Source organism: Gouania willdenowi, chromosome 9, assembly GCF_900634775.1.
Source record: "Gouania willdenowi chromosome 9, fGouWil2.1, whole genome shotgun sequence".
Taxonomy (NCBI): Eukaryota; Metazoa; Chordata; class Actinopteri; order Blenniiformes; family Gobiesocidae; genus Gouania; species Gouania willdenowi.
In genome coordinates this window covers 19,884,506-19,910,080 of record NC_041052.1, presented here as the reverse complement: position 1 = coordinate 19,910,080, position 25,575 = coordinate 19,884,506, and the positions used below count along the sequence as shown (strand labels likewise).

The window sequence follows — 25,575 nt, the reverse complement described above, 5'->3', positions numbered from 1 at the left end:
AGAGGAAGGTGAAGACAGGAGGAATGAAGGGGAGGGGGGGGGGGGGGGGGTCAGATAGAAGGATAAGAGCAACAAAGAGCTGTCAACTTCCTGGGACACAGGAAGTGTGCATGTGAAGCTCCCAGCTGCAGTGACCAGCTGACACTTCTGTTCACTTGTTGACATGTTTAGTTGTTTATTGCGCCCTCAGTTGTCTGCGGCATGAAACGGGGAAATCATACGGTGGGAGAATTTTGCTTTTTATTGTTCTCTATTTTTCCTGGACAAAGATAAATGGAGTGTCCGTGCAGCAGTGAGATGATTTAAGAAACATACCCAACAGATATAGACCAGAGCTCACAGCCACACTGTGGTGGACAAGCCGTCTAATGATGTCTGAAATAGCAGAACAACCATCATGATGTGCTGTGATAATTGCTATCCTCCTGTCTACAGTACAAACAAATGTGGGATCGGTTGGCAAACACATTAATATGGAAATGTCTACATTAATTTGGAGCATAGTCTAAATTATTCAGTAATTAAGCTATAGCAAATTTACTCACACTTCCCACTGGAGGGAATATTTCTGTGCTGAGATTTGGAATAAGGGGTTTAGAAAATTGTGTCAAGCTGCCGATTCTTTTCCCACCTTATGGCTAATACTAAGGTTTACATACAGGCTACATTTTGTCTCATGTTTCACATGTTTGTACTATACAAATAGATTTTTCATGTTTTCCCCGCATTCTGCTTGAACATGTCATACGTCGGACTTGGATTTTAGTATATTTTGTCTAGAGCTGTGCAGAAGTGTTTGGCTGACTTGCTCAAAACACAAAAGAAGCTACCACAAAAACAAACAAACAAAAACACACACAAACAGAATCTCCCACAACGTGAAGATTTGCAAATGATATGCAGAGATAAAAAATTCCTCTTAATTTGCTTTTATTTTCTATTCTTGATTCACGCTTGATGACTCACGGTACTTTTGATTTAAAGGGCCCGTCTCTTGTTTTCTTCCTGATTTTCACTGACTTTTTTCTTTTTTAAAAATACTTTATTGCAATCATTTACATTTTTTTCATATATATGTAAAACAGAACAGAACAGATATAGAAACCAATAAAAAAAAAAAAGGGGGAAAGAAAAAGTTTAAAAAACATGCATAAAATGAAAATGGAGGATAAATGAAAAGTGTAAGTGAAATGATGTAATTGTGTAGTCTAGTCCAACTCCATTCTCAACTGGTGGGACGGGACTCAAAAGTGGGTCACGGACAGCTGGTCAAAAATAAATAATGGCCTACTTAATGTCTTTCATGTTGGACTTGGTCTTTTATTTTGAAATACAATTTTATTTTGAGAGGCATGCTGTGAAATGCATGTTGCACATGAAAATGTATCAATTTATGTTTTAAAAAAAGATTATATACGTGTTTTTCAACAGCTATTTCTGAAAAACTAAATTTGGTTGAATTCTAAAAAAAAGTGGGTCGCGATTTAGTTACCATGGCAAAATGTGGGTCCCAGGGTGAGACCAGTTGAAAACCCCTGGTCTATACTTAGTCTATTTTGAGAGTAAAATTTATCTCAAATTTTTAATGTTATTTTTTCATCATCTAAAGTTTACTCAACCGTTCTCAACCAAAGGGTGAAATGTGTGATTTCCATATCCTTTTTGCATTCTTTTCTTATTCACTTTTTTTAAAATTTTCAACTCTACAAATCTTTCCTGTGTAGCTGCGACTTTCAATCAAGTATTTGCAAGTCGTTTTATTTTTATAATTTTATTCTGGTTGCATAATTGTGCTCTTACAAGTTTGTTTCTTTTTCTTAACGTTTGGTCCACCAAAGTCTTGCCATGGTTTAACTCCTTAGAGGGGTTCCATAGATGCCAAACACAAGCTTTACTGAACCCAACTCAAAGCCCTTACAAACCCTGACTAAACCTGAATGTCCTTAAAATCGCAAAAAAAATTCTAAGTTTTTTTTAAAATGGAAATAATTGGAAATGTTTCAGTTGAACTTTAAATGGGTCAATAAAGTATAAGGATTTTCACCAAATGATATTTCATAAAATGGGCATCATCGGGCAAGGTTTGCATGAATATTATGATGAAAATAAAAATAGAAATACTTTTGGAATCTTATACAGAGCTATAATATAACTAAAACAGGGCAGAAAATAAATATTGAATTTAGAGTAATTTCAAAGATTATTTCAAAACAGCAATCACCAAATGATATTTTGACACTTGAATAACAGAATATATTACAGAAATACATTAGTAACATTAAAACAAAATAAAAAAAATCAAAGTTAGGGCATATACAGTATACTAAGTTACTTCATATTTGCATAGTTTTGATGCATTTTAAACCTTTTTTAACTAAAACAAATGCAGTTAGACAGAATATTTAGGTGTCATTGACCCAAATACCTAAAGTCTGTGATGTATTTCTCAGATATGATATGATATGATTTAAAACATATTGACCATAGCAGGAGACCAGTAACATCCACAGTCTGAAGTTTACTTTAATTTAGAATGATTATGATATTGAATTTGCCGTATTACTGCTTTTGCTAAAGTCTCGTGTTTGGTTTTTTTGTATTGAGATTGAATCCAGGTGGGGAGTAATGCTGAGTGGCATTGGTACACTACACGGACATACTGTAGAACTGACACTGAGTTGATCTGACAATAGAATAGATCAGTGCAGCGGCTAGTAAGTCAGAAGGTAGAGCATAATCCCTTATGTCACATCTCTGTCTCGTCAATATTCAAATCCAGCCGGCTGTCCAATGGCTGTCAGTTGAAATCTCCCTCTGGCTTATGGCCCAGCACAGACACATATCTAAATTGAATTGGATGTTTGTTCCTCAATGGAAATCGAGACAAAGAAATGGACCCGTCCTGCTCTGTATTGTGAACTTGTCAGTCACCTCAGCTGAACTAATTGCTAATGTAAAAACATTGATTACTAACAAACAACTTGTTTTTGAGGTTCCTGTTTTTGAGGATTTTAAAAGTTCTTTAACTTAAAAGATTCAGACTGGTTTCTACTTCATCTAATCACAAAATGTAATTGAATCTCCTTGTAAAGCATAACAAAATAATTATATTATGTGTTGTGTTGTTTTAATTTGGACTTTAGTATTGGCCTGTTGGCCATTCTCCCACATTTCTTTCTTCTAACACTGATGGGGGAGTGATAAAAAACACTGTCAAACAAGAGCACTCAGGGTGCTAACCTCCGCCAAGCACCAAATATCCTCTTAGCCTGATATTCCATATCGCTATTAGTAACAACACAAAAAAATGGAAATGTATGGGCACCATTGTTTTTTTTGGGAAACATTGTAATGCGCAATCCAGATCTGATTGCTGGTGGCCGTGTTCATGAGGCTGGTGGCAGAGGGAAAGAAGTTGTTTTTGTGTCTGGAGGTTTTGGTCCTGATGGACCTAAACCTCCTTCCAGAGGGGAGAGATGGAAACAGTTTGTACCTGGGGTGGGAGGGGTCTGCCACAATCTTTCCTGCATGCCTCAGAGTCCTGGAGGCGTACAGGTCCTGGAGGGAGGGCAGATTGCAGCCAATGATCCTCTCTACAGAGTGGATGATACGCTGCACTCTGACCTTGTCTTTGGCCGTAGCTACAGCGTACCAGATGGTGATGGACTGGATGATGGAGCTGTAGAAGTTCACCATCATCTTTGTTGGCAGACTGAACTTCTTCAGCTGCCGCAGGAAGTACATCCTCTGCTGAGCTTTTTTGATGAGGGAGCTGATGTTCAGCTCCCACTTGAGGCCCTGGGTGATGACGGTTCCCAGGAAGCAGAAGGACTCCACAGAGCTCACTGTAGAGTCTTCCAGGGTGAGGGGGTGAGGGGGGTGAGGGGAGCTGGGTTCTTCCTGAAGTCTGCTATCATCTCCACTGTCTTTAGAGCGTTGAGCTCCAGGTTGTTCTGGCTGCACCAGGACACCAGCCGGTCTGTCTCCCACCTGTAGGCGGACTCGTCTCCATCAGAGATAATGGCACTGATGGCAATAGCAATTTTTTTTTTTAATATTGTTTTTGATCACATATTTGGACTAATCGACTAAAATTAGTTTTCATATTGCACACCTGTTCATCTCTGACTAGACTCAAGTTTAAATAAAAGTGTAGATAAAAATTACAAGCCTAATGGTTTTCATATGACTTTCACACATACAGTCTGACTTTAATATAATCAACAGCACTGTTTAAAGCTGCAGTTTGTAACTTTTTTTGGTTTTATTTGGTCAAAAATCCGTAATCATCTTATTATATTGTATTACATATTGTAATCAAAAGTGTTCTGAGTGGACAGTCTCTTCTCCTGGCTCTGTATATGAGTTTTAGTAATACAGGCGTGTGACGATGGACTTAAGCCAATCAGAGATCTTTCTACCAACAGAGCGATCCCATGAGCTGTTTAACTCTGCTGTGATCATTAGTTATTATCACCCTACATTGTGTCCAAGTGCTCATTTTTCTGTAAAGTTTGTTTTAAACAAGTTATTTGAGATTGAAAAGTGGGAGCCGTGGATCTTGCGTAGCTCTCTTTCTGAAATAGCAGTTACGTTGTGAAGGAAAGCCGAAACGCCATTTAACTAGATTGAAATATATCGTGGTTTTGTACTATCCTCTATGATCTGAACAAGCCGTTGGTAGAATTTCCAGTGGGAAAGATACTCACTGTATGTTCTTGGCGTAGCTTTGGCTTGTGTAAGTCATCAGGGCAGTACGCTAAATGGGCGGGGCATGTTATCAGGGATCCTCCCACTGGACCCTACTGCGCAGACTCTGGCTCCAAATTACATCAAATTTGCAAGTTGGAAGCGCCCCCAAGCGCCGCATTTTGGCTTCAAGAACGTTGAGTGGGAACAGCTACAGTGCGCTCCTAACCCTAACCGCTTTAAAGCCTCAGTATGTAAGTTTTTTTGGCACCATTCGGTCAAAAATCCATAATCATCCTTTGAGCGTATTGTAATCCAAAATGTTCTGAGTGGACAGTGAATCTCTGCTCCTTCTCCTGGCCCTGTAAATGAAGTTTAGAAATCCAGGAGTGTGACGCTGGATGTCAGCCAATCAGAGATCTTTCAACAAACAAGTGCTCCATGAGCCGATTTGAGCGTTACTATTGCAGCTCGACTAAAGTCAGGTGCGTTTATGTATCATCGGTAGTAAAAGTGTAATGACGGACATTCGAGCGGAAGTCTCCATCACGGCGTTGGACACAACAGTTACATGGCAAAGCAAGAGGAAAAAGGCAGACCGAGGGGGAGAAGCAACAGTTTAACAACTCGCTTTGCGTCCTTGCGGATCCCCGTGACTGCAGAGGGTCTGCCACACGTAATAGTTTCAGAGGGTGAGTGAGAATGGAAGATGGAATAAATTGCGTGTAAACCTAAGTGAAACATATTTAAGGTGAATTCATTTTACAGTCTGGATGCGGGGTGATGGTTGTCATTCTGCCCTGAGTGGCAGGCAGCTGAGATCACAGCTCTGTGGGCTTGTGGCAGGGAGGAGCTGACGTCAGCAGCCGCTGCTCAAGACAGTAACTACAGTGATATCTGTATTCATGTCAGAGTCTCTAAAATACCAGAAAAATCTCCAATAACACAAGATAAAGTCCATACATTTGTCATTATGTCTATTGAAAAAAGTCACTAATGGCGCTCACAAAAGATGCCATGGAGGTTAATTTTTGGTTTCGTTTTCATAACGAAGTGGTAAGGGGATTCTACATACTGCAGCTTTAATATCCAAATATATTTGTATTCAGCAGAAAAAAGTGGTTTTGTGGTTTAGTTACTCTTTAAACTTTGTTTAGTCCTGATGTCCAGTGTTGAACGATTCTATCGTTACTGGGCAAACCAAACATTGAAGATATGATAAACAGCCGCAATGATAATAAAACCTGACTCCAAAGGTCAAAAAGTGGTTCTCGCTGCATGAAAAAGAAGTGATAGAGTGTATGAAACTCTCCCTATTGTTCTGTCCCTCTTCTGCATCGTGGCCGTCTTCCTACTTCTCTGACACATGTCGCCCTGGCTCGCTTGGAGAGGTGTGACCTTTGGAAAGTTTAGCACTTTAAATATTTAGGCTTGGGTTATGATGGATCCTCCAGGGCCTGCAGCAATGTGCAAAGCCTCTGATTAGGGCTGCTGTCAGAGTCATTTAGTTGAGTGTCTGGCTGTCGGTGGTGCTTTCTGTTTGACAGGCGAGCCTTTTAAACAAACAGCCAGCCCAGTGGCAGAGCAGCCATGGCACCCCGTACAGCCCAAACACACACCAGTCCAACATAGAGAGCACTCAGGGCACTGACAGTTGCAGAAGAAACTGCTGGCTGCTCGTGATCTTTCGGTTCTTTTGCTTCCTTTCACAAATTCCCATCTGCCTGTTATGTTTGGTTGCTGACGATTTTTCCCTCTGGCTCCTCAATCACAAACATTTTTCTACATCTCCTTTTGTTTTCATTTTGTTTTTCTCTTGATAAGATAAATATCACACTGCTAGTTTCAGTTAGGCTGACTTGGTAAGTTAGTTGGTTAATGGTATTTCAGCGAGGCTTATGATCTTAATTTGTGTGAACATCTCTATTCATTATCTGCGAAAAAAAAAAATCAGGACAGATGCTTTCAGTGTTGCGTCTGCATCATCCCATGATTAGGACAGCTTACACTGATCACATTAAAATACATCTGAGCCAGCCTTTTCATCTCACTCTGAGACAATCTCCCATGGCATCAATCCTGTAAATATATGAGTCCTAATATGTGTGTCCTATTCTGTATTCATAGGAACAGCCTAGTCAGCAGCTTCAGTATTAATGCATGAGAAATGAGCAGAGCCCATAAGAATTAAAGGGTAAGACTCTCCTTATTAAGATGTAAATTCCGGGAGAAAACTTCCCGAAATGAGGATACAGGGAAGTTACTGTCAACTTTAGCCTACTTGTGCATTTCTTAGAGGTGTTGTTGTGTCGTAGTTGGTGAAATTAGATGCACACAACAAAGCATGTGTAAATATTTTTCAACTCATATCAACCAGCCTCTACACATTTGTGAGCTATACATTACAGACCAATTCACACATTTGACAGCACTATCCAGTGACAGTTTACATGGCAACTATCCTGGTAATTCAGTCTCTCTTAGTGCACCCCCCCACCCCCCTCAACCCCCCCAACCCCTTCCTCTCTACCTTTTCTTCTTTCTCATTTCAAATTTGCACTTAACACCTTCCAGGGGAAAGGCTTCTCATTCATCAACAGTGTTTGTCCCAGTGACAAGCAGGGTGCCTCCTGCATATCAATATCAGCTAAGACAATGCTGAGCCTGTAACCTTCAGCTAAATGTCATTCTGCTTAATCCTATTTGAAAATTAAACATTGAAAAACCTTTAGCGTACCTTCCTGTCTTCCTTCCTCTCTCTCACTGCCTCTGTTATTGGCTGCCATTTCTCTCCCTCCTCTCCACTCTCTTTTTTACTCTTGTTATGCACAGTGTGACATTTGTATTGTTTGTCTCTGTTTGTATCTCATAAGTGTTATTCGCCGGAACGGATTTTAATTTTATCTCACTGAAAAATGAATCTGGAGTCCGTGCTCAGTTGTGATGTCTCACTTTGTTATTTTTCTGAGTGACTGTGTACTCACATTGTGAAATGATGTCAAGGACAGAGCAGGGAGTTTAAATTTGGGGCGAGCAATTAGGTGGCGTAATGCTGCATTTTGCATATCTGTGATGCCATCACTTCATAACAGTAGGAGCTGTTTTAGTGTAAATGTACTCATTAAATAGTTGTAGTTGTGATTTCTTTTTCTGTTTTAAGGTGACGTTTCTGATTATTTCCATTTACCGATTTTCTCAAAAATGACTAATTGTCTCAGTGTTTACCAATGTAAACATGCTGTTTATACCCTGCAGGCCATTACACTTTGAGTTCCATCAGTTCAGATTCTCTTTATGTTTTCCATGCCTCTGCCATAGATACTTTTAACTACAAAGTAAAATACATTTTTCCATAGCTACAGATGAAAGTATTACTTACTGCACATGCACAACTCATTCTAGGCCAGGAGTCACCAGCCTTTGTAAAACAGTGAGCTACTATATAGTTATGCTATAGTCCGAAGGGCCACCAGTTAGAAAAAACTCTTCTTTAAGGGTAACTAAACCCCTGCTTTCTGCTGAACTGCCACTAGGGGGGAAATTCAAAAAACTGCCTTGATTATGGCGTTACTCCTGATTCCAAGTAAGACACGCTCATTGATAATGCTGCACTGACATCTGTGATCAACTACAATCACCAGTGTTGGGCAAGTTACTTTAAATTAGTAACTTAGTTACTAGTTACTTCTTTCAAAAGTAACTCCGTTTTCTTAAGTTACTTGTTACTTTCAAGGTAACAAGTTACGAGGGAAAGTAACTTTTTTTTTTTTTTTTTACTATGAATTCTCTTAATTAATGTGTTGCCTTCCTAAAGGCGGGCATACACTGTGCAATGTTTGGCTTATTTTGAGCCGATTTTGACCATTTTGTGGGCACGTGCGAGTCTCAGCTAAATGGTGTGTCGTGCGTCGTGTAGTATACATGGGGTCACGACAAGCGATGAACACCTCACGAACAGCTCCCGATCAGCAATCCTATGGTCGTAAGGAAATCAAACATGTTTGAAATCCAGTCGCTCCTCGTGAGGGTAGCTCACAGTTGAAGCAGTGCCACGGACCGGCTTTCCATAAACGCTCACACTGTGCTTGCGCATGCTACTGGGATCAGGCGACACCTCGTTCCTCTTCATCCAGCTGTTTTTACGCCATCTCCCGCCGCAGGTGTGCAATGCACTGACCGCTCTGGTGCAGGCTAAGGACTACCGGGGTTTGGCTGAGGAAGCTGATCAGATTCTGCTCGCACAGTCCTGAGTTATGCACGTGAAGTAACGAGTAACAAGTCTGTTCAAATCGCAGTAATGATAAACACGTTACTGATTTTGACAAAGTAATTTGTTACAGTACTCATTTCTGCAAAAAGTAACAAAGTTACTGTAACGCGTTACTTAATAACGCTTTAGTCCCAACACTGACAATCACACACACACAATCCCAACGTGAAGCTGTACCCGAGCACACACAACACTACAGACATTATCACTAAACAGCCTCTTACACACACACACACACACACACAGAGGAAGATGCACTACATGATGATGTGTCTGTACATGCACATATAGCTTGATGAACCCTCTGATTAGCGCAGAATCTGCTCTTTATGCAAGCACAGAATCTCAAACATCACCGCAGTTGAGCATGGAGCGAGCTGCTGCTCTGTGAGCATTGTCGAGCTGTGATTGGAGGAAACCCTCCTCCCTCCTCTCAGCTTTTCTCAGAGGGGCGGGACAACAGTGAAAGTTGGTGACGCCTGAGAATCCAAAGAATCCGTCTCAGCCAATAGCAAAATTAATTGGTGGTCAACCCTTAGAGGCCAGTGACTCGGATATTTTACAACTAAAAACGCAAAATTCAGATACTTTTACTAAAACGTGGCCATACCAGCCTGTCATTGCCTGATCTCATTATATCCCCAAAGCTAAGCAGGTCTGGGCCTGGTTAGTAGATGGATGGGAGACCACTGAGAATTCCAGGTGTCACAGTGGCGGACAGTCGCTCCAGTGGTATTTGTCATTGTGTTTTTGGGCAAGGCACTTCACCCATATTGCCTAGTATGAATGTAGTGAGTGAGTGTTGGTGGTGGTCGGAGGGACTGATGGCGCACTATAGCAGCCTCGCCTCCGTCAGTCTGCCCCAGGGCAGCTGTGGCTGCAATGATGACTTACCACCACAAAGTGTGGAATGAAAGAATAATGCCTTAATTCTGTAAAGTGCTTTGAGTGTCTATGATAAAGCGGTATTTAAAATCCAATGCATTATTATTATTATTAAAATGTAAAAGTTGCACTATAGATCAATCAACAATCAACTACTTCTTAACCAAATACAGATGTATTCAGCAGGAAAAAAGTGGGTTTGGGGTTTGTTAAATATGACTTTTTCACAGTTATATTAGAATATTTTAGGTCATTTAGTTAATGATCACTTATTCACTTTATTTAGAGGGTAAGATAATAAGGAAGGCTAGCAGTAACTTCAAAACGTAGGAAATGTTAAACACTTAAAAAAAATTGTCACTTGAAAATAAACATTTAAAGATGGTTAATTTAATACTGAAACTTTATCAGCAGTATTAACTTTACTAAGTACTAACTACATCTATCATATGTATTTATCTTTGAGAGTTTGAATCCTGGAAAGTGAATCAGATTTTAGATGGAGCTCAATGGTGACTAGAGCTCCTGAGGGCCCTCACATGGTCAATGCGCGGACTACCTGGTGCCCACGGGCACCGCGTTGGTGACCTCTGTTCTAGGTTGTAACTGCTGCATGTGCTGCTCTGACCTGTGCACCAGCTGCTGCACACGGTAGACAAAGATGCAGCTCATTCAAGCACCAACTGTCTTTAAGTGAAAGCACAAATGAGTTTAGATGGAGTGCACCGATCTTGGAAAATTCCAGTGCATTCCAGTGAGGGCATAAACTCATCTTACCGTACAGCTGGGGATGTCACGACACCCTTCCCCCCCCACCCAAAGGGAAAATCCAGAGATTCTATTATCCAGAGTTACACGTGGAAAAGGAATGTCATCAGACTGGCAGAAAGCTCTGTCAGAGGATATTTACATAAACATACCCTCCCCATACAGAATGTAATTACCATCCTGACAGTGCTTTAGGAATAAGAGTGAGAGGATGTCTGATTTGTCCAGATACATGCTCCCACACTGGTTAAAACTTCATCAAACTGAATTGGGAAGCACACCACTTAGTATGCATGAAACATGTGTGATGTACTTGTTGTGTTTCCCCCACTCTCATCCCTCACCTTTCATATGTAGACCTCATACACGCGCAAAGAGCACAACTACAGAGCATGTGTTTGAAGATACAGAGGGAAATCGGAGTGGTGGGAAGGATAAAAGGAGATGTAGATATTGCAATGAAAATGCAATCATTTGCAGCCAGACAGATATAATTCTTCTCTTGAGGGACCGTGACACAGCCACTCAAAAAACACTCTTCAGTATATACACTATATGGATTTTGATTGACCGGAGTCACTCGTCAAAGGATTGTGAGAAGTGAAAAACTAAGCGGGAATTACTGCCCTTGATGTCTTTACATTAAAGCCTGCTTATTCCACTCTATAGCTTGAAAAACAGTCACTAAATAAGATGAGGGGTGTTCCATTATATAGACATGATCAAAGAAAGAAAAAAAGGCAACATCATTTAAGTGGAATTTCACTCCTTGAAAACTAGCTACTTAGCTGTTAGCACAGTGTGTGACACAATGACCAGTGTTGGGAACCTTACTTTAAAAAAGTAATTAGTTATAGATACTCACTACTTCATCCAAAAAGTAACTGAGTTAGTAATTGAGTTACTCTATAATAAAAGTAACTCATTACCAAGGAAAGTAACAATATGCTTTACTGTTAAAAAAAAAAAAAAGTTGCTATGTCAAAAAAGTCAGATTTTTTAGATGCGTGTGATGTCGTTGTGAGGTGCTTCATTAAACACGAGTTGCTTACAATGGATGTTGACAAAGTCTTCACTCCTGGATATAATCTACACTTCACATACACGTTCTTGTCTTTGACCACAATTCATTTAAAGTAGTGTTTGTATCGCCACTGTAAAAATGCCAACTTTTCATCAGACTGCTCCACGCTCGCCATCTCTGCTGCTTCATCATATCTGTAGTGGTTGTGTGTGTGGCGCGTGTGCTGGCACATGTGTAAAAACACTGGTTCTGATTGGCTACCATGGAACATGACACTGCCTTAGCCAATCATATATATATATATATATATATATACAGTATATACTGTATATACATGCTGTATGGAGGCATCTTTGAGAGGAGTTGGTGTAATGATAATAATGATGAAGCTATCTAACTCTGTAGTTGTCAGTGTGAGCTACGGTGAAAGGAGCCTTGCAGGATCCTCATGGTTGCGTCACAACCCAAACATGGTGTTTCTCTGTAAAGCAGAGAGGAAATATGCCAACGCACCCTTAAACTGCAAAAATCTAATGTTAAAGAGTAACTAAACCCCAAAACCATTTTTTTCTGCTGAATACAAATGTATTTGTGGGTGTGAAGTAGTGCAGTTGATTGATCCTGGTCAAACTCTCATCATTTTAGTCAAAGTATTTCAATTTGGCATATTTTCTTGTAAAATGTCAGAGTGACTGCCCTCTATGAGTTGAAACCCGGCTATTAAAATTGATTGATGTTTTTGGCTGAGAACAAGATCATGCCGCATTTTGGGACCATCTTGCGTCACAAACAAGCACCGTTAGCCCCTCCCCTTTTATGAAAACTAGCACATGTGGGCTCTACAATCTGTGGTGAGGTTGGATTGAGAGAAAAGTAAATTTTGAGTAATGAGTAGCTAGTTAACATAACATAGATTGTTCATTGGAGATTTTATTGTATAGACTGGGCGTGTTTTAACTGCTCGAGGAGCCCCTCCCATAATCGAGGCATTTTTCTAATTTCCCTCCTAGTGGCAGATCAGGAGAAAGCAGAGGTTAAGTTAGTCTAGACTAGTGGTTCCCAAACTTTTCACAGTCCTGTACCCCTTCAGACATTTAACCTGAAGCCACACCCCCCCCCCCACTCCTGCATGCTTAAAAAACATAATAATGTAATGTCATATACAATGTAGCCCTACTGTAAAAAATGTCTATGAATTGTTGAGGAATAATAACCAGAATATGAGCATTTACTGAAGAAAATGCAAGTGAGGATGTTGGTGCTGACCGCATAATGCATTAGCATTAGCCTAGCATTACTGTTAGCATTAGCTATCATTAATTAACATTACCTTTATTCTGGCATTAACATTAGCACTAGCATCAGAGCTAGCATTAGCGTTAGACTAATATTATCATTAGTTAGCATTAGTTAACATTAGCATTGACCTAGCATTAACATTAGCATTTGCTAGCATTAACATTAGCATTTGCTAGCATTAACATAAGCCTAACATGAGCATTAGCTAGCATTAATTAACAATAGCATTAACCTAGCATTAATATTATCATAAGCATTAACATCATGAACTTAGCATTAGCATTATTCTAATATTAGCATTAATCTAATATTAGCATTAGCTAGCATTAACTTAGCATTAGCCTGGCATTAGTACTAGTACCCCATGACAATTCGTGTACCCTTTGTGAACCTCAGCTCTAGACATAATAAAGTAAAAATCATTGTGGACGCAATATGTTGGATGTGTTCTTGTATTTAGCATCAACATGAAACATGAAAAATGGTGTCGCGACCTAAATCAGTTACTAGTAAACCCTGAACACCTACTGGTGTAAACCTCCAGGAGTGTTTATCTTTCTGCTACTTTGACAATAAACCCTTTGTGCATCTGACCAGCAACTCCTCATCCTGGACTCTGTCTCTTTTTCATCAAAAAGCACATCGCATAATAAGAACCCTAGAACACTAGATGTAATTTTTTATACAGTTGGATTTTTTTATGTTTCATGACATTAATAAAAATCTGTTTGAGTATTAAAGGCAACACACTCTTTATTCTACTGAAGGGATAAATTGTTAGTACTACAACAGTTGATGTTTTGTGTCTACATTTCTTCCAGATGGGAGATGCAGGAAGGTGCAGAGCTGGAAGATGAAGAGAGAGCATTCGTAGAAGAACTTCAGGAAGCGTTTCTTGTTTGCAGCTGCAGCACAGGACCACGGGACCCTCCTGCAACTGATGAGACACCAACACACGAGCCTCAGGGGGAAACAACACAATCATCCGATAAAGCTGCTGCCCAATAACAAACCGTGCAGTTGGGGATTTTTATCATGTTGTAAATGCTGCCTCGTAACATGCTCTTACAGCGCGGTATGTGTGTTTGAACATGAACGGCATGCTGTACATTTGTATATATGTGCAGAATAGATAAAAACATTAAAAGGAGAGGACATGGAACAAGAGGAGTTTGAGAGAGCGTGCCTCTTCCTTATGCAAACAACTCAAACAAACTCCATTGCTTTATCAAATGTATTTCATCTTTTTGGAGCACATCTGCAAAAATGAGTTTTGGGAATAGGAGAGCCTGGGTTTGTCTGCCTGGGACAAGACAAGAGTGTGTGATCATTTTAGATAGTTTTAGATGGGGTTTTTTTTCTTGACGCAGAGAAATATTGTGCGTGTAAAGACTGTGTGTCAGCATATACTTTCTGCTGGTCTCAGAACGAAAACATCCGAAATTGTGGTTGGAAAATGCAATGTTGTATTTGTTCTCATTATAAAGTGTCTCAAAGATTTGCCTTTCTATGAAACATTAGTCAGTATTTTTCTGCAGACTGTAAAAAAAAAAAAAAAAAGTGATTTGCAACATGATGGCTCAGGATATGTGTTTTTCCAAACTGTGTCAATGTTTTGTTATTTATGAGACGAAGATGGATTGTTTTAGAATTAAACATGAAAACCAAATCGGATTCCTACTTCACATTGTTCTTCTGCATAACATCAGCATGTCTGATCTCTCTGTGGAGTCAATAATTTATGATGTTTATGACAGTAAAAGCTTTTCATATCTTACACCACCTATGCTTGTACAAAGATTACACTTCTTAAATAATGCTGCATCTTACCTGAAATACAGAGACACCATGCTGTGGACAACAAATGGTTGGAGAGAGGACGGAAATACAGTATTTTAGTTATGAGAAACACAGAGAGGAATTTTTGGTCTTAAAAAAGATTTTATGCAAATGTAGCTGGATCACAACATCACTTTGGGAAGAGAAAACATCTTCAAAAGACTACAAATCATTCAGAACAGTTCCTGTGGTCAATAAGTGAAAAAACTGAAACAAACAAAACCTTGTTTGTCTTGTTGCATATTTACTCTACCAAAGCACAGTTTTGTTTTAGCATTGCAAAAGTACATGCATGGCTTCCCAAACGGACTTTTCTCTGAAATGACGACTCTTTTGAGCTTCAAAACTGCTTTCATCCCCTTTAATTCTTCTTCTTCATGTTTACGCCTGCTTTAAACACCGTTGAAAATAGCCGATATTGGATGACAACTGTCAGATAAGCTTGCAGCTATGGTTTGCAACAAAGCATTATAAAATATAGATTATGTAGGTATTTGTGGGAATTAGAAAACCATAAAAAAAACACATTTAGGAATCCATAAATGAAAGATAGTATACAATTAGGCAATAAACTGTGCTTACAGATGCTCACTTACAGCATGTTGCTTTTATTTGCATTTTTATCCACTGACTGAACAAGCAGCACACAGGGAGCAACAGACAAGCTGTTTTATTAGTATGTCAAATTACACATTCATTGAAAGGCTGTTATAACGCTCATTGAGCTATATGGGTATTTATAGGGACAATTTGGAGTACCCGATAAGCTTAGCTTATTTTTTATTTTTTTTTACCACATGCACATTGTTTAAATAATATCAGTAGGCCACAGTTTGCAATTTTTTCTTTTCTTGTTTGGGGGTCCTTTGTATTATTTTTTTTGTATTAAAAAATGCCTCTTATTAAAGGTGCAGTCCGCAACTCTCACATCCCTCTCTACCCCCTCCCTCCCCCAACTCTCTTACCCTGCCTCCAAACTTTCCAAAGTCCCTCCCTCAGAGGAGCTAACAAGCTAACGTTAGCCAGACAGCAACGTCACTGTAATATAACATACAGTAACTCTCTTTCTATGTGCACATACCTCAGAAGCAGCAACAACACGTGTCACTTACAGCAGCCACACGGAGGCTGCTGCGTGCACATGAACACATGCACTACAGAGTTCTAGTGAAACAATTACAAATCAAACATAATGTAAATCAAGCAGCAATAATTACCCTTCAAGCAGAAAAGTCACCAATTCCATCTTCTACTCCTCCAGACCATACACTGTAAAAAAGATGGCTCGACAGTCCAGGAAAGGGGCGGGGACTGTGAGCAACAGCTGTCAGACAGCCCATCAAACACAATCCTGGCTCTGATTGGTTCTTTTTGCTCGGTCGAGGTGCATTCTGGCAATCTGCCAAAGGCTGCAGGAGCAGCAGGAGGGACTCAATGGGTCTGTTTTTTTCACACAAACTACTAGTTTAATGCAAAGCTGTCCTTACATAATGACAGCTTTAGTAAATATGACAAAAAGTCACTTTTATAAGAGTTGCAGACTGTATCTTTAAAGCTGATATCCGGAGTTTCTGAGAAATCTATGTTCATGTATGATTCTTTTGAAATGCAAAAACATTACCTAACTAGTCTTTTACTATGGTCTACTGCTGGTGGTCATTCATACACATTAATGTATATAAGTCCCTTCTTTGTCTTATAGACCCCTACACAAATGGGAAACGAACGTCGGGTGCACCCAGCCAATAGGCTTTGACTTCCTGTTTTTGAGACTGTCAATCAAAGTGAATGTGGAACTGTGCACAGAAACGAGGCCGTGCGTCACAACAACAAACAGGTAAATATGATTTTGGCTCTTACCTGACCCATAGACCTATATCAATGCTACCCGATGCGACATTGCTATGTTCCGCGATGTCCGTGCAGAAAAGTTGAGGCGTGGCTTCTGGTAGATTGCAGAGGAAGTGGAGCTGTTGAGGGCGAGACGTCCTCTCAGAAACTAAAAATGTAAGCTTTAAAGTAGAATTCATCAAGAAGCAGAATGGTAACCTTCATGATATTTGAGGCAACAAATAACTATTTGATGTCAATATTCCACATCATGTGTTGAATTGAATGTAGCTGGTAATATTTTTTTGAAAGTGTCTATTCGTACAGTTGACGTATACGGACAACCCTCGGTGCTATTGTTACGTTTACCAAAGTACACGTACATAGCGTCTTAGGGTTAGAGCTATGTTATAACCCTATATCTCAACAATTTTTACGGTTAGGGTTAGGTTTACGGTTAGGTTTAGTTGTAGTCACGTGACCTAAAATGACCAATGAGGGGCGCTGCGTACGGATAGAATGTCGGCGTATTGATACGGATAGCCACTCCTTCAACAGAAATACACAAAATGACAAATAAAACAACCAAAAAACCCAGAACTGACATAAAGATAAGATCACAAAATGTGGCCCTCAGATCAGACAATCACATTTTTGTGGCCCCCAGTATGATAAGTTAAAAATAAAAGTGCTTTGATTTCAATGATAGTCTTCCATAATCCTGGCCCTGATCTTTATTTATTTATTTAAGGACAATGTGCAGTTACAGTATGTAAGAGTAAAAAAATGGCTGCACCAAATTTACCACCATGCTAATTTCCATCTTTTATGATGAAGTTAGCATAAACTTACCCTTCAGCGTATAGGGCTTTTTTGGGGTGCCTCATTTTTTTGTTACTGTTTGTACTGTTAAGATACACATTATTACTCATATGTTTATTGTTTCAATGTGTTTTGACCTACAAAATCATGGCATTAGAACCAAATTTGAGAAATATTGGAGGGCATTTAGCTGCAAAAACAGGGCCAGTAAGAGTTGAACTGCTAAACTTTTGTTTTCTTCAGATTTCTGTCTTCTTTCTCATTGCTCTGTCAAATCTACATCAGAGTTTCCAAGTCCAAGAATGAGATTTATATTTTTAGTAAGGATGACTTGAACTGACAATGATATCAGATCGATTTGATATCAGCAAAATAAATAATGAATAAATAAAAAGTCCAACCCAGAATCCGTTCCAGCATTTTTATCCAGCGTTTGACAGAACTAAATGCTGACAGTAAAAAATAACTGAAGTGAACGTGAATTGTTATTTTGCACTTCAAAACTATTATTTGTATTTGGGGTTATTTTATTTTAAATTTTTTTAATTCTATTCAGTTGTAAAATACTTATGTTTAAGTTAAACTTCTATAGTTTTTCACTTTTCACAGTTTTTTGTAGTTATATATATATATATATATATATATATATATATATATATATATATATACTAAATTGTAGAATATTCTTATTATATTATACATATTATATTATTATATTATTATATTTAACGTTAAAATGCATGTACTCCATGCATTGGTTAATAATAAATTGGTCAGTTTTTTATACCTACTTTAGCTGATTATTGTTTTTATTGACATTATATTTTTTCACATATACAAATATGTCATCTGATTGTTCAACTCAGTTGTATTTTAATCTATTTCTTTTAAAATTGTAATCTTTTTTTCTAATTCATGTCTGTTCCGCTGGTATTTATACTATTTTTTTCTTACTGTTTACTTTTGCTATGCTATGGTGTTGCTGCAACGTGTGAATAAAGATTTATTTTATTCTATTCTAATGTTAAATATTACATAACATTCTTTAAAGCAAGTGTCAAAGGTAAAAACCTAATTTTCCACAAAGGAGACGTTGCAGACGCACCGCTGCACAAACATCTGTATTGGCGACGCTGTCCCTTTAAATAACCCTTCCAGGCCGTTGCCCCGGTAACCCGGAAGCCTCGCTGGCTCCACGCTGCGCTCTCGCGAGTTCTTCCTGTTTGAGAGCTTCACCAGGAAGCGGCAGCAGCAGCTGGACAGGCGCGTGCAGCTCGCATGTACTGATGGTGCGTGAGTCCAAAGCGAAAGCATGCGTTTATCCTGTAACCTCTGCTTTAGCCTCGTGAAGTGAACGTCCAATAAAGCAAATGCACACACGAGTGTTCTGCTGAAACTACTCGTTCTGGCTTCACCTTCATATGAGCAACTGAAACAGGAGAAGTGAGTTGGAGTAGAAACATGAGCACACGTTCGCCAACACATTGAATGTGTGTGTGATTTGGTCTCAGCTGGTAAAAATGTGATATTTTTAACCTGCCTGCAGCAGTATGGTGTTTAAACGTGGAGCACTCGCTACGTGGGAGGCAATGGAGAAAGTTTTAGCGCAGGTGGAAAGTAAATAGTATCATGCTCCAGTTAACTGTTTCCTGTCACGTGTTAGTGTTGTGTTTTTGGAAGACTTTAACTTAAAGCTCATTGTTTGTTCAGCATTACGCAATCATTGCTTTGTTTTTAGCACACATACGTTACCACTGTTCCCAGTGCTAACAATAACTAGGTCTTTGATGAACTATGTTTAGCATCTGGGAATACAATAAGTAACAGACTGAAGCTTAATTTTATAAAGTTGTCACAGCTGTCATATTTTCTATGGTTTGGACTTTGGATTATTTTCCCCAATATTGTGATTTAATATGCGATTATTTCTTTCAAGGTTGTCTTCATGTGTTTTTCAACACACACAAGCATTTAATCTGTTCTACAATAAACAATATTAGAGGTGCATAAATTGTTATTTTTATATGTTAGGCTTATGTTAAGAAATGAAGTCTTAAAGCTGCAGTATGTAGAATTGTGAGACTTGTGGAGAATCACCTGCGCTATATAAAATCCAATGCATTATTATTGTTTATACTGTCCTCACGGCAGCGGCTGCTGTAATGCTGCCTTTAAACTGTATTTTTCTCTATTTCTCTATTTTTGACTAAATGAAGCTAAACAAAAAAAAAAAAAAACATACTGCAGCTTTAATTAATATCAAATATGTTTATTTCTGCTTCAATTAGTTGTAAACTTACTAAATAGTGGGACTTAGTCTTGTAAGCATACAATAACTCAACAAAATTATGCCAAACATGTGGTGTAAACACACGTAAATAAGTCACTAATAAATCATACAAACTGAGGTGCAAATCTGTGGCTTTACAATTTCAACATGTCCAACTTTTTATGTTTCATGAAGCATGGTTTGTAAACATGTGCAATACACATCTCAAACACTGTCTGAACTTAACTAGATACTCTAAAAATGAATAAAATGTACATATATAAAGTTAAAAGCTTTACGACCAAATGAGGCAGTTGGGTGTTAGGTTCATATTAAAAAAAAGCATTGATATATGTAGTGAAAAATAAGTGGATACATTGGACATGTGATGAAATAGCCACTTGGGAAAAATAAATCTCAAAGGTTGTGTGTAGTTAATGGTGTTTTATTGAATATATTCTTAATATATTAAGTCAAGTGATGAAGAAATGACTGTAGATTTTTACAATAAATATCTGTTTAGGGGTCAGGTTTCATTCTTTCAAATATCTAGTTTTATTCATCTAAATTCACTAACATTTGTAGGTCACCCAATGTGTAGTGGAATTAGTTGCAATGGCATCTGTTTATCGTCCTAAATTATCCTCGTATCACCACAGGTTGCTTCTGATATGTCTATATATCAAAACTAGCGACGAGTTGGGTGAAATTAATTCTCGGTAGATTTGTCTTAACAGCATTTTTTAGATCCAATTTGAAATTTGTGGATAAATATTTATCTTAATTTTGTCACTTTTTTTTAAATCCATTTGGCTTATGTATACATTTCTTAGTCTAGTTTCCGTCTTACAAAAACAATGACGATAACACTCGGTCTTCACTGGTACGATGGGTTTGCCTCAAATCAAGAGGTCAGTGGTTCAAGACTTCAAGACAACCTTAATTAGACTCCCAGTGAAGCCTTAGCTGCATATGTGGCAGATTTCCTGGCATTGGTGTGCGAATGGTTGTGGGGGTGTGGGGGGGGGTTTGCAGTATAAACAGCTTTGTGATGACACGAGTTAATTAAGTGTAAAATCATTGCTATTTACAGAGTCGATCTCCGTGATCCTTGGTAGCAGAGGACCCATGATCTCTTGCCTCTGCGCTGCTACACCAGCTCTGTATATACTGTGGATCATCATGGCTCAGGTCGCTGGCCAGGAAGACAAAGAAAAGACGACTGCACTCAAAGGTGAAGGACAAAATTGGACTGTCTGTATTTCACGCGCTCTTGGCGGGGCACATGCACGCAAGCGTAAATGTCTCTGGAGTGGTGGAGGCTTTCTTTTAGAAAATATTTCTCTATTGGTTCTGTACTGAAAATAACAACAGTCCTTTGAATTATTCTGAATGACACAGATTGAACTTTTGCAAGTATCAAGAAAGTGTTGAACAGGTTCCACTTTGCTGTGGTTAATAAATGACTGTCATCGATCATACGGCTGCTGTTTAAAGCATATATGGTGTATCAGAGTTCCTGCTTGGCTGTGCTTTTCTTAGTTTTTGTCAGCCCATTACTAGTTGTCCATCCATCATCATCTCGGACTAGATTGATTGATAAACACTAAGCAGCATCAATCCATCCATTGTCCTGCAATGTACCGATGTACCTATGGATGGATGTTGAAGTCATGAAACAGGAGGAAACCGATCACCGTCGTTTACTCTTCTTTCACAGATTTGCTGTCAAAAATAGACTTGGATGAACTGATGAAGAAAGATGAACCTCCTTTCACTTTTCCCAAAACACTGGAGAAGTTTGAGTATGCCTTCAATGATGGTAAGTATGCTTAGCACTTATAGTATAAGTGGGAATGTTGAGTATTCCGTTGTGTCCTTTCATTTTTTTCGGATTGACATCTGAGAAACATACATTGAATTACAATACTAGCTGCGTTTCCATTAATCGTGGAAATGTGCCAAATCTAAATAGCGCAATAAAAACTGGTAATGGAAACACCTGAATTAAAAAAAAAAACACTCAAATATCGCTAAAATGTTTTTACGGGTTCATGAGGAGGAATTTCAGATGTTTCGATATTGAAATGTGTTGCAAAAGGACTATGGGAACACTTTTTCTGCAAGCACATCACAGAACGCGAGGTGCCTGGTCACATGGGCACTTCTCTTACAGTAAACATGATGCGGTACATGTAGACAGAAGTGGAGGCCGGGACATTTCTTAGCATTATACTTATATATTTATATATATATATATAAGTATTACTGCCACATTAGAGGTGAACCAACAAAGGAATACGGAGTGTTCTAAGGAGGTTTGGAGCGGTCGTCTTCCTGCGGCGAAGTCTTGCGGGATGAGATTTCACGGGAGTTGCGAGGCTCCTTCCCAAAACAACCTTCATTGGAAACACGTTCAAAGCGCAATTATACTTTGTCGACATTAAGAGCTATCGCTTTTATTTGGTGAAAATCTGTAATGGAAACCCAGATTATGTCAGTTTAGGCAAGATACTTCGTTACAGATATAAAGAAATTTACATATTAGCACCAAAGGGTTTCCATACCAGTCTCCGTGATCTATCGAATAATGTCTCTTCTCCAATAATTACCCACATTAATTTTGGTTTATTAGAGCTGATGCATGATGAACAACCATTATGATGGTGCACAAGTGACTTTGGGATTATTTTGACTATATCTTTAATCAAGCCCAGGTAGAATGAAGGATGAAGGGTTTGATAAAGGTGGTGCTGGCTTCTCATCGTTTTTCTCTTAGTATTCCCACTGTAGTCCCTCTCTCTCTTCCTCTGTTCTCTGTCAGAGTCTCGGCTGGCTGTCTGGCTGGCTGAGTGGGGTACATGTTGTGTACTCTACGGCCCGTCAGCAACCTACTCAGCCTTGCCCTCCTGCCTGACGGAGCATTTGCATAACCTCACTGTGCCTAAGAGCAGAGACATGGGGAATGGGTCCCTGCCCGCTTCATGCCAGCATGCGCCTACTGATCCACCCCGTGTGCAAATCTCAGCCCAGTCTAACGTGCAGACAGGGACACATTCAGAGTCTCTCCTTCATATTTTTTCCTTATCTTTATCCTCCCCATTTTTCTTTACTTTTTGTTTTCATCTCAAACGCTCTTTAAAATACACTTACGCGCACACGCACGCACGCAGCCCTATTTGTATGTCTTGTCAGTTTTCACTCCAGCCTTTTTATGAAGAAGAGTATTTTTATTAAAGCCATGGCAGCCCTCGGGCAATGTCTGTAGTCTGTCTCTTCACAGTTGCATTGGCTTGCAGGCATTTCTATTGCTTCACCTAGCCTAGCTCAGCCCACGACAGGTGGAACGAAAATGTTAATTTGACCATGTAATGATGTGAATACAGAGGAGGCTGTGTACAATAGTTTGCAGGTATCTTAATCACTGAAGCTGATGGCTTCATCTCCCTAGCCCCCAGGTTTTCCATTCCTGGAAATCCAAGGTTATGTACACCTAATTAAACGGCCAAATAGAGAACAGAATGCTAATTATGACAGGAAACGGGAGGAAAGTTGGGAAAATGTTATTCCATTAAGACATGTTGGGGGAAACCAAGAACTGTTCACGTCATACACACACACACACACTCACACTATTTTCATCCCCTCTTTCACTCTCTGAGGCAGTAATGTTTAGATCATCACGTCCTCTTGAAGGCATAATTGATTTTCTTCAAGCAACTTTTTGTGTGCACTGCTTTATTCCTAACTTCTTACTTTTCACAAATCTACATTTTAGCACAGAATAGTACCAAACAGTACTCAGGATTACATGTTGTTTAGCAACTTATTATGAAGGTAACATCTCTAATAACCTGTGAGCCAGCAATGTAAGATTAATCACATTGATAGAAGTGCAAAAATGGTTCCATTTAGAAAGAAATGGGAAAAAAGACCCGACTCATGGATTGTTTAATCTCTCTGTGCGATATATTTATATCTTAGATGGTGTTTCCATGCACTGTGCAGTAATTGAGAAAGTATGAGAGCCCTCGGGCTATGTGGGTTAAGTATGTGTACTTTTTATGGGTTAGCTCTTGCAGTCATAAAGGTCAAAATTGAATTTAACACCGCTTAGTGTTTTATTGTGTTGTAGTGTCAACGGAAGGATCGATGGGCTCATTCCTGAGGTAGTGGCTCCACAGCCATACAGGGGGTAAAAATGCTTAAAAAGAAGAAATGTTTAAAAAGCATCCTCCCATCATAGTACTGTTTTTTTTCCCTGAATCCATCAAAGTATTTCCATTCTACATTGAAGCCACTAATCCTTTTAATGTATAATTTATTATATTGAATTTCAATACATATTTCAGACGTTTGGCAATTTATTTCAAGTATATTGTATATACGATTGGTTAACCTTTCAAATAATTGCATTATGGTGTATAACATTCAAGCAGACTGCTTGTGCCTTTTGTCTTCAACAGTGTTGTATCAGTGAGAGTTATGCTACAGGATGAATGAAAAAAATATAGTCTATTAACTATTAGTGGTTTTGTAAGAAAGTAGAGGTAACAGCAGCCAGATGTTGTTGTATGGGTAATTGGTAAAAAAAAAACCTCACAAACCTTTAATCTGATGTAAGAGCAGTTTGTAGCTTCATGTCATAGGATTGCATGGCAGCAGCATTCAAGTCTTAGATCAAGTGCTATTAAAAGCATTGTGCACAGAGATGTAAAGTAAGTCATTACTATGGAGGGATAAATATCGCTCTCTGGGAATTTGAGAGATGAGTCTGGCTTTAGTCGGAGAACGGTACTTAAATGACTGCATTAGGCCAGGTGTAAAGTTTGGTGGATTGGGAATCCATTTTGGAGTTATCTTTCAGCGATACCAGCATACTAATAAAGTCCAGACATTCTAGTGGTCCCATGATTGTGGAAACAGTTTCAGAAAAGCCTCTTTTATTCTTCTCTCCTTTTTTTTTAGAATCAGAATCCTTTTATTGTCATTGTTCCTATTTCAGAAGCACAACAAAATTAAAAAAAATAGCAGCTCTCATAAAAAGAAACAGTGCAAACAGCAGAAAGAGGAAAAGATAGTGCAAAGGTAATTAGTGCAAAAACATTGAATCAAAGTCTGTAAAACTGCAAAAATAAATATAATAGTGCAGGGTATAAAAATCTTAAAAAACTGTACAGTCCACAGAGGGTATTTACAAGACAAGAAGGTTTTTAAAAAAAAAGCAGATTTACAGTTTGAGGCATTCAGAGCAACAACAGCTCTTGGGTAGAAACTGTTTTTTAGTCTGTTTGTTTTTGTCTTTATTGCCCTGAAATGCCTCCCTGAGGGCAGAAGTTCGAAAAGGTAGTGACCGGGATGTGAGGATACCCTAAGGAAGTTGTGGGCTCTCCTGAGGCAGCCAGTGTTGTATATGTCTTCCAGGTATGGGAGAGGGCAGCCAATCAGTCTCAGGACAGTGTTGATGACCTTCTGGAGCTTCTTCCTGTCTGCTGCGGTGCAGCTGGTGAACCACAGCGAGATGCTGCAACTCGGCACAGACTCCACCGAGCAGTGGTAGAAGCACAAAAACAGCTCCCATTTTAAGTTGTTCTTCTTGAGGATCCTCAGGAAGAAGAGTCTCTGTTGTGCGTTCTTCAGGATCGCTGTGGTGTTAACAGTCCAGGTTAGGTCCCCACTGATGTGGATGCCCAGGAACCTAAAGTCTGACACCATCTCCTCCCTGTCCCCATGTAAATGTCCTGTTTACACCTCCTGAAGTCAACGATTAGTTCCTTCAACTTGGAGGTGTTCAGGGTGAGGTTGTTGGTGGTACACCATCCTGACAGACTCTCCACCTCCACCCTGTATGCAGTCTAGTCTTCTCCTGAGGGATGATGG

The 25,575-nt window shown here is 39.1% G+C and overlaps 2 protein-coding genes across 4 annotated transcripts in view; both read left to right on the top strand.

Moving 5' to 3' along the window:
- Nucleotides 1–14,645, top strand: part of kiaa0825 (KIAA0825 ortholog) — a 148,224-nt gene extending 133,579 nt beyond the window's left edge. For both annotated transcript variants that reach the window (XM_028457055.1, XM_028457054.1), the window contains one exon: nt 13,757–14,645. In XM_028457055.1, the coding sequence (XP_028312856.1) occupies nt 13,757–13,943 (187 nt within the window). In that variant the 3' untranslated portion in view covers nt 13,944–14,645. The remainder of the gene's footprint in view (nt 1–13,756) is intronic.
- A 3,962-nt stretch (nt 14,646–18,607) lies between these two features.
- The window catches only part of arb2a (ARB2 cotranscriptional regulator A), a 159,622-nt gene continuing 152,654 nt past the window's right edge, over nt 18,608–25,575 (top strand). Inside the window, exons 1-3 of one of the 2 annotated variants that reach the window (XM_028457060.1) lie at nt 18,608–18,715; nt 20,789–20,929; nt 21,416–21,517. In XM_028457060.1, the coding sequence (XP_028312861.1) occupies nt 20,824–20,929; nt 21,416–21,517 (208 nt within the window). In that variant the 5' untranslated portion in view covers nt 18,608–18,715; nt 20,789–20,823. Of the gene's footprint in view, nt 18,870–20,788; nt 20,930–21,415; nt 21,518–25,575 lie in introns of both variants that reach the window. The other variant, XM_028457059.1, reaches the window with a different exon arrangement.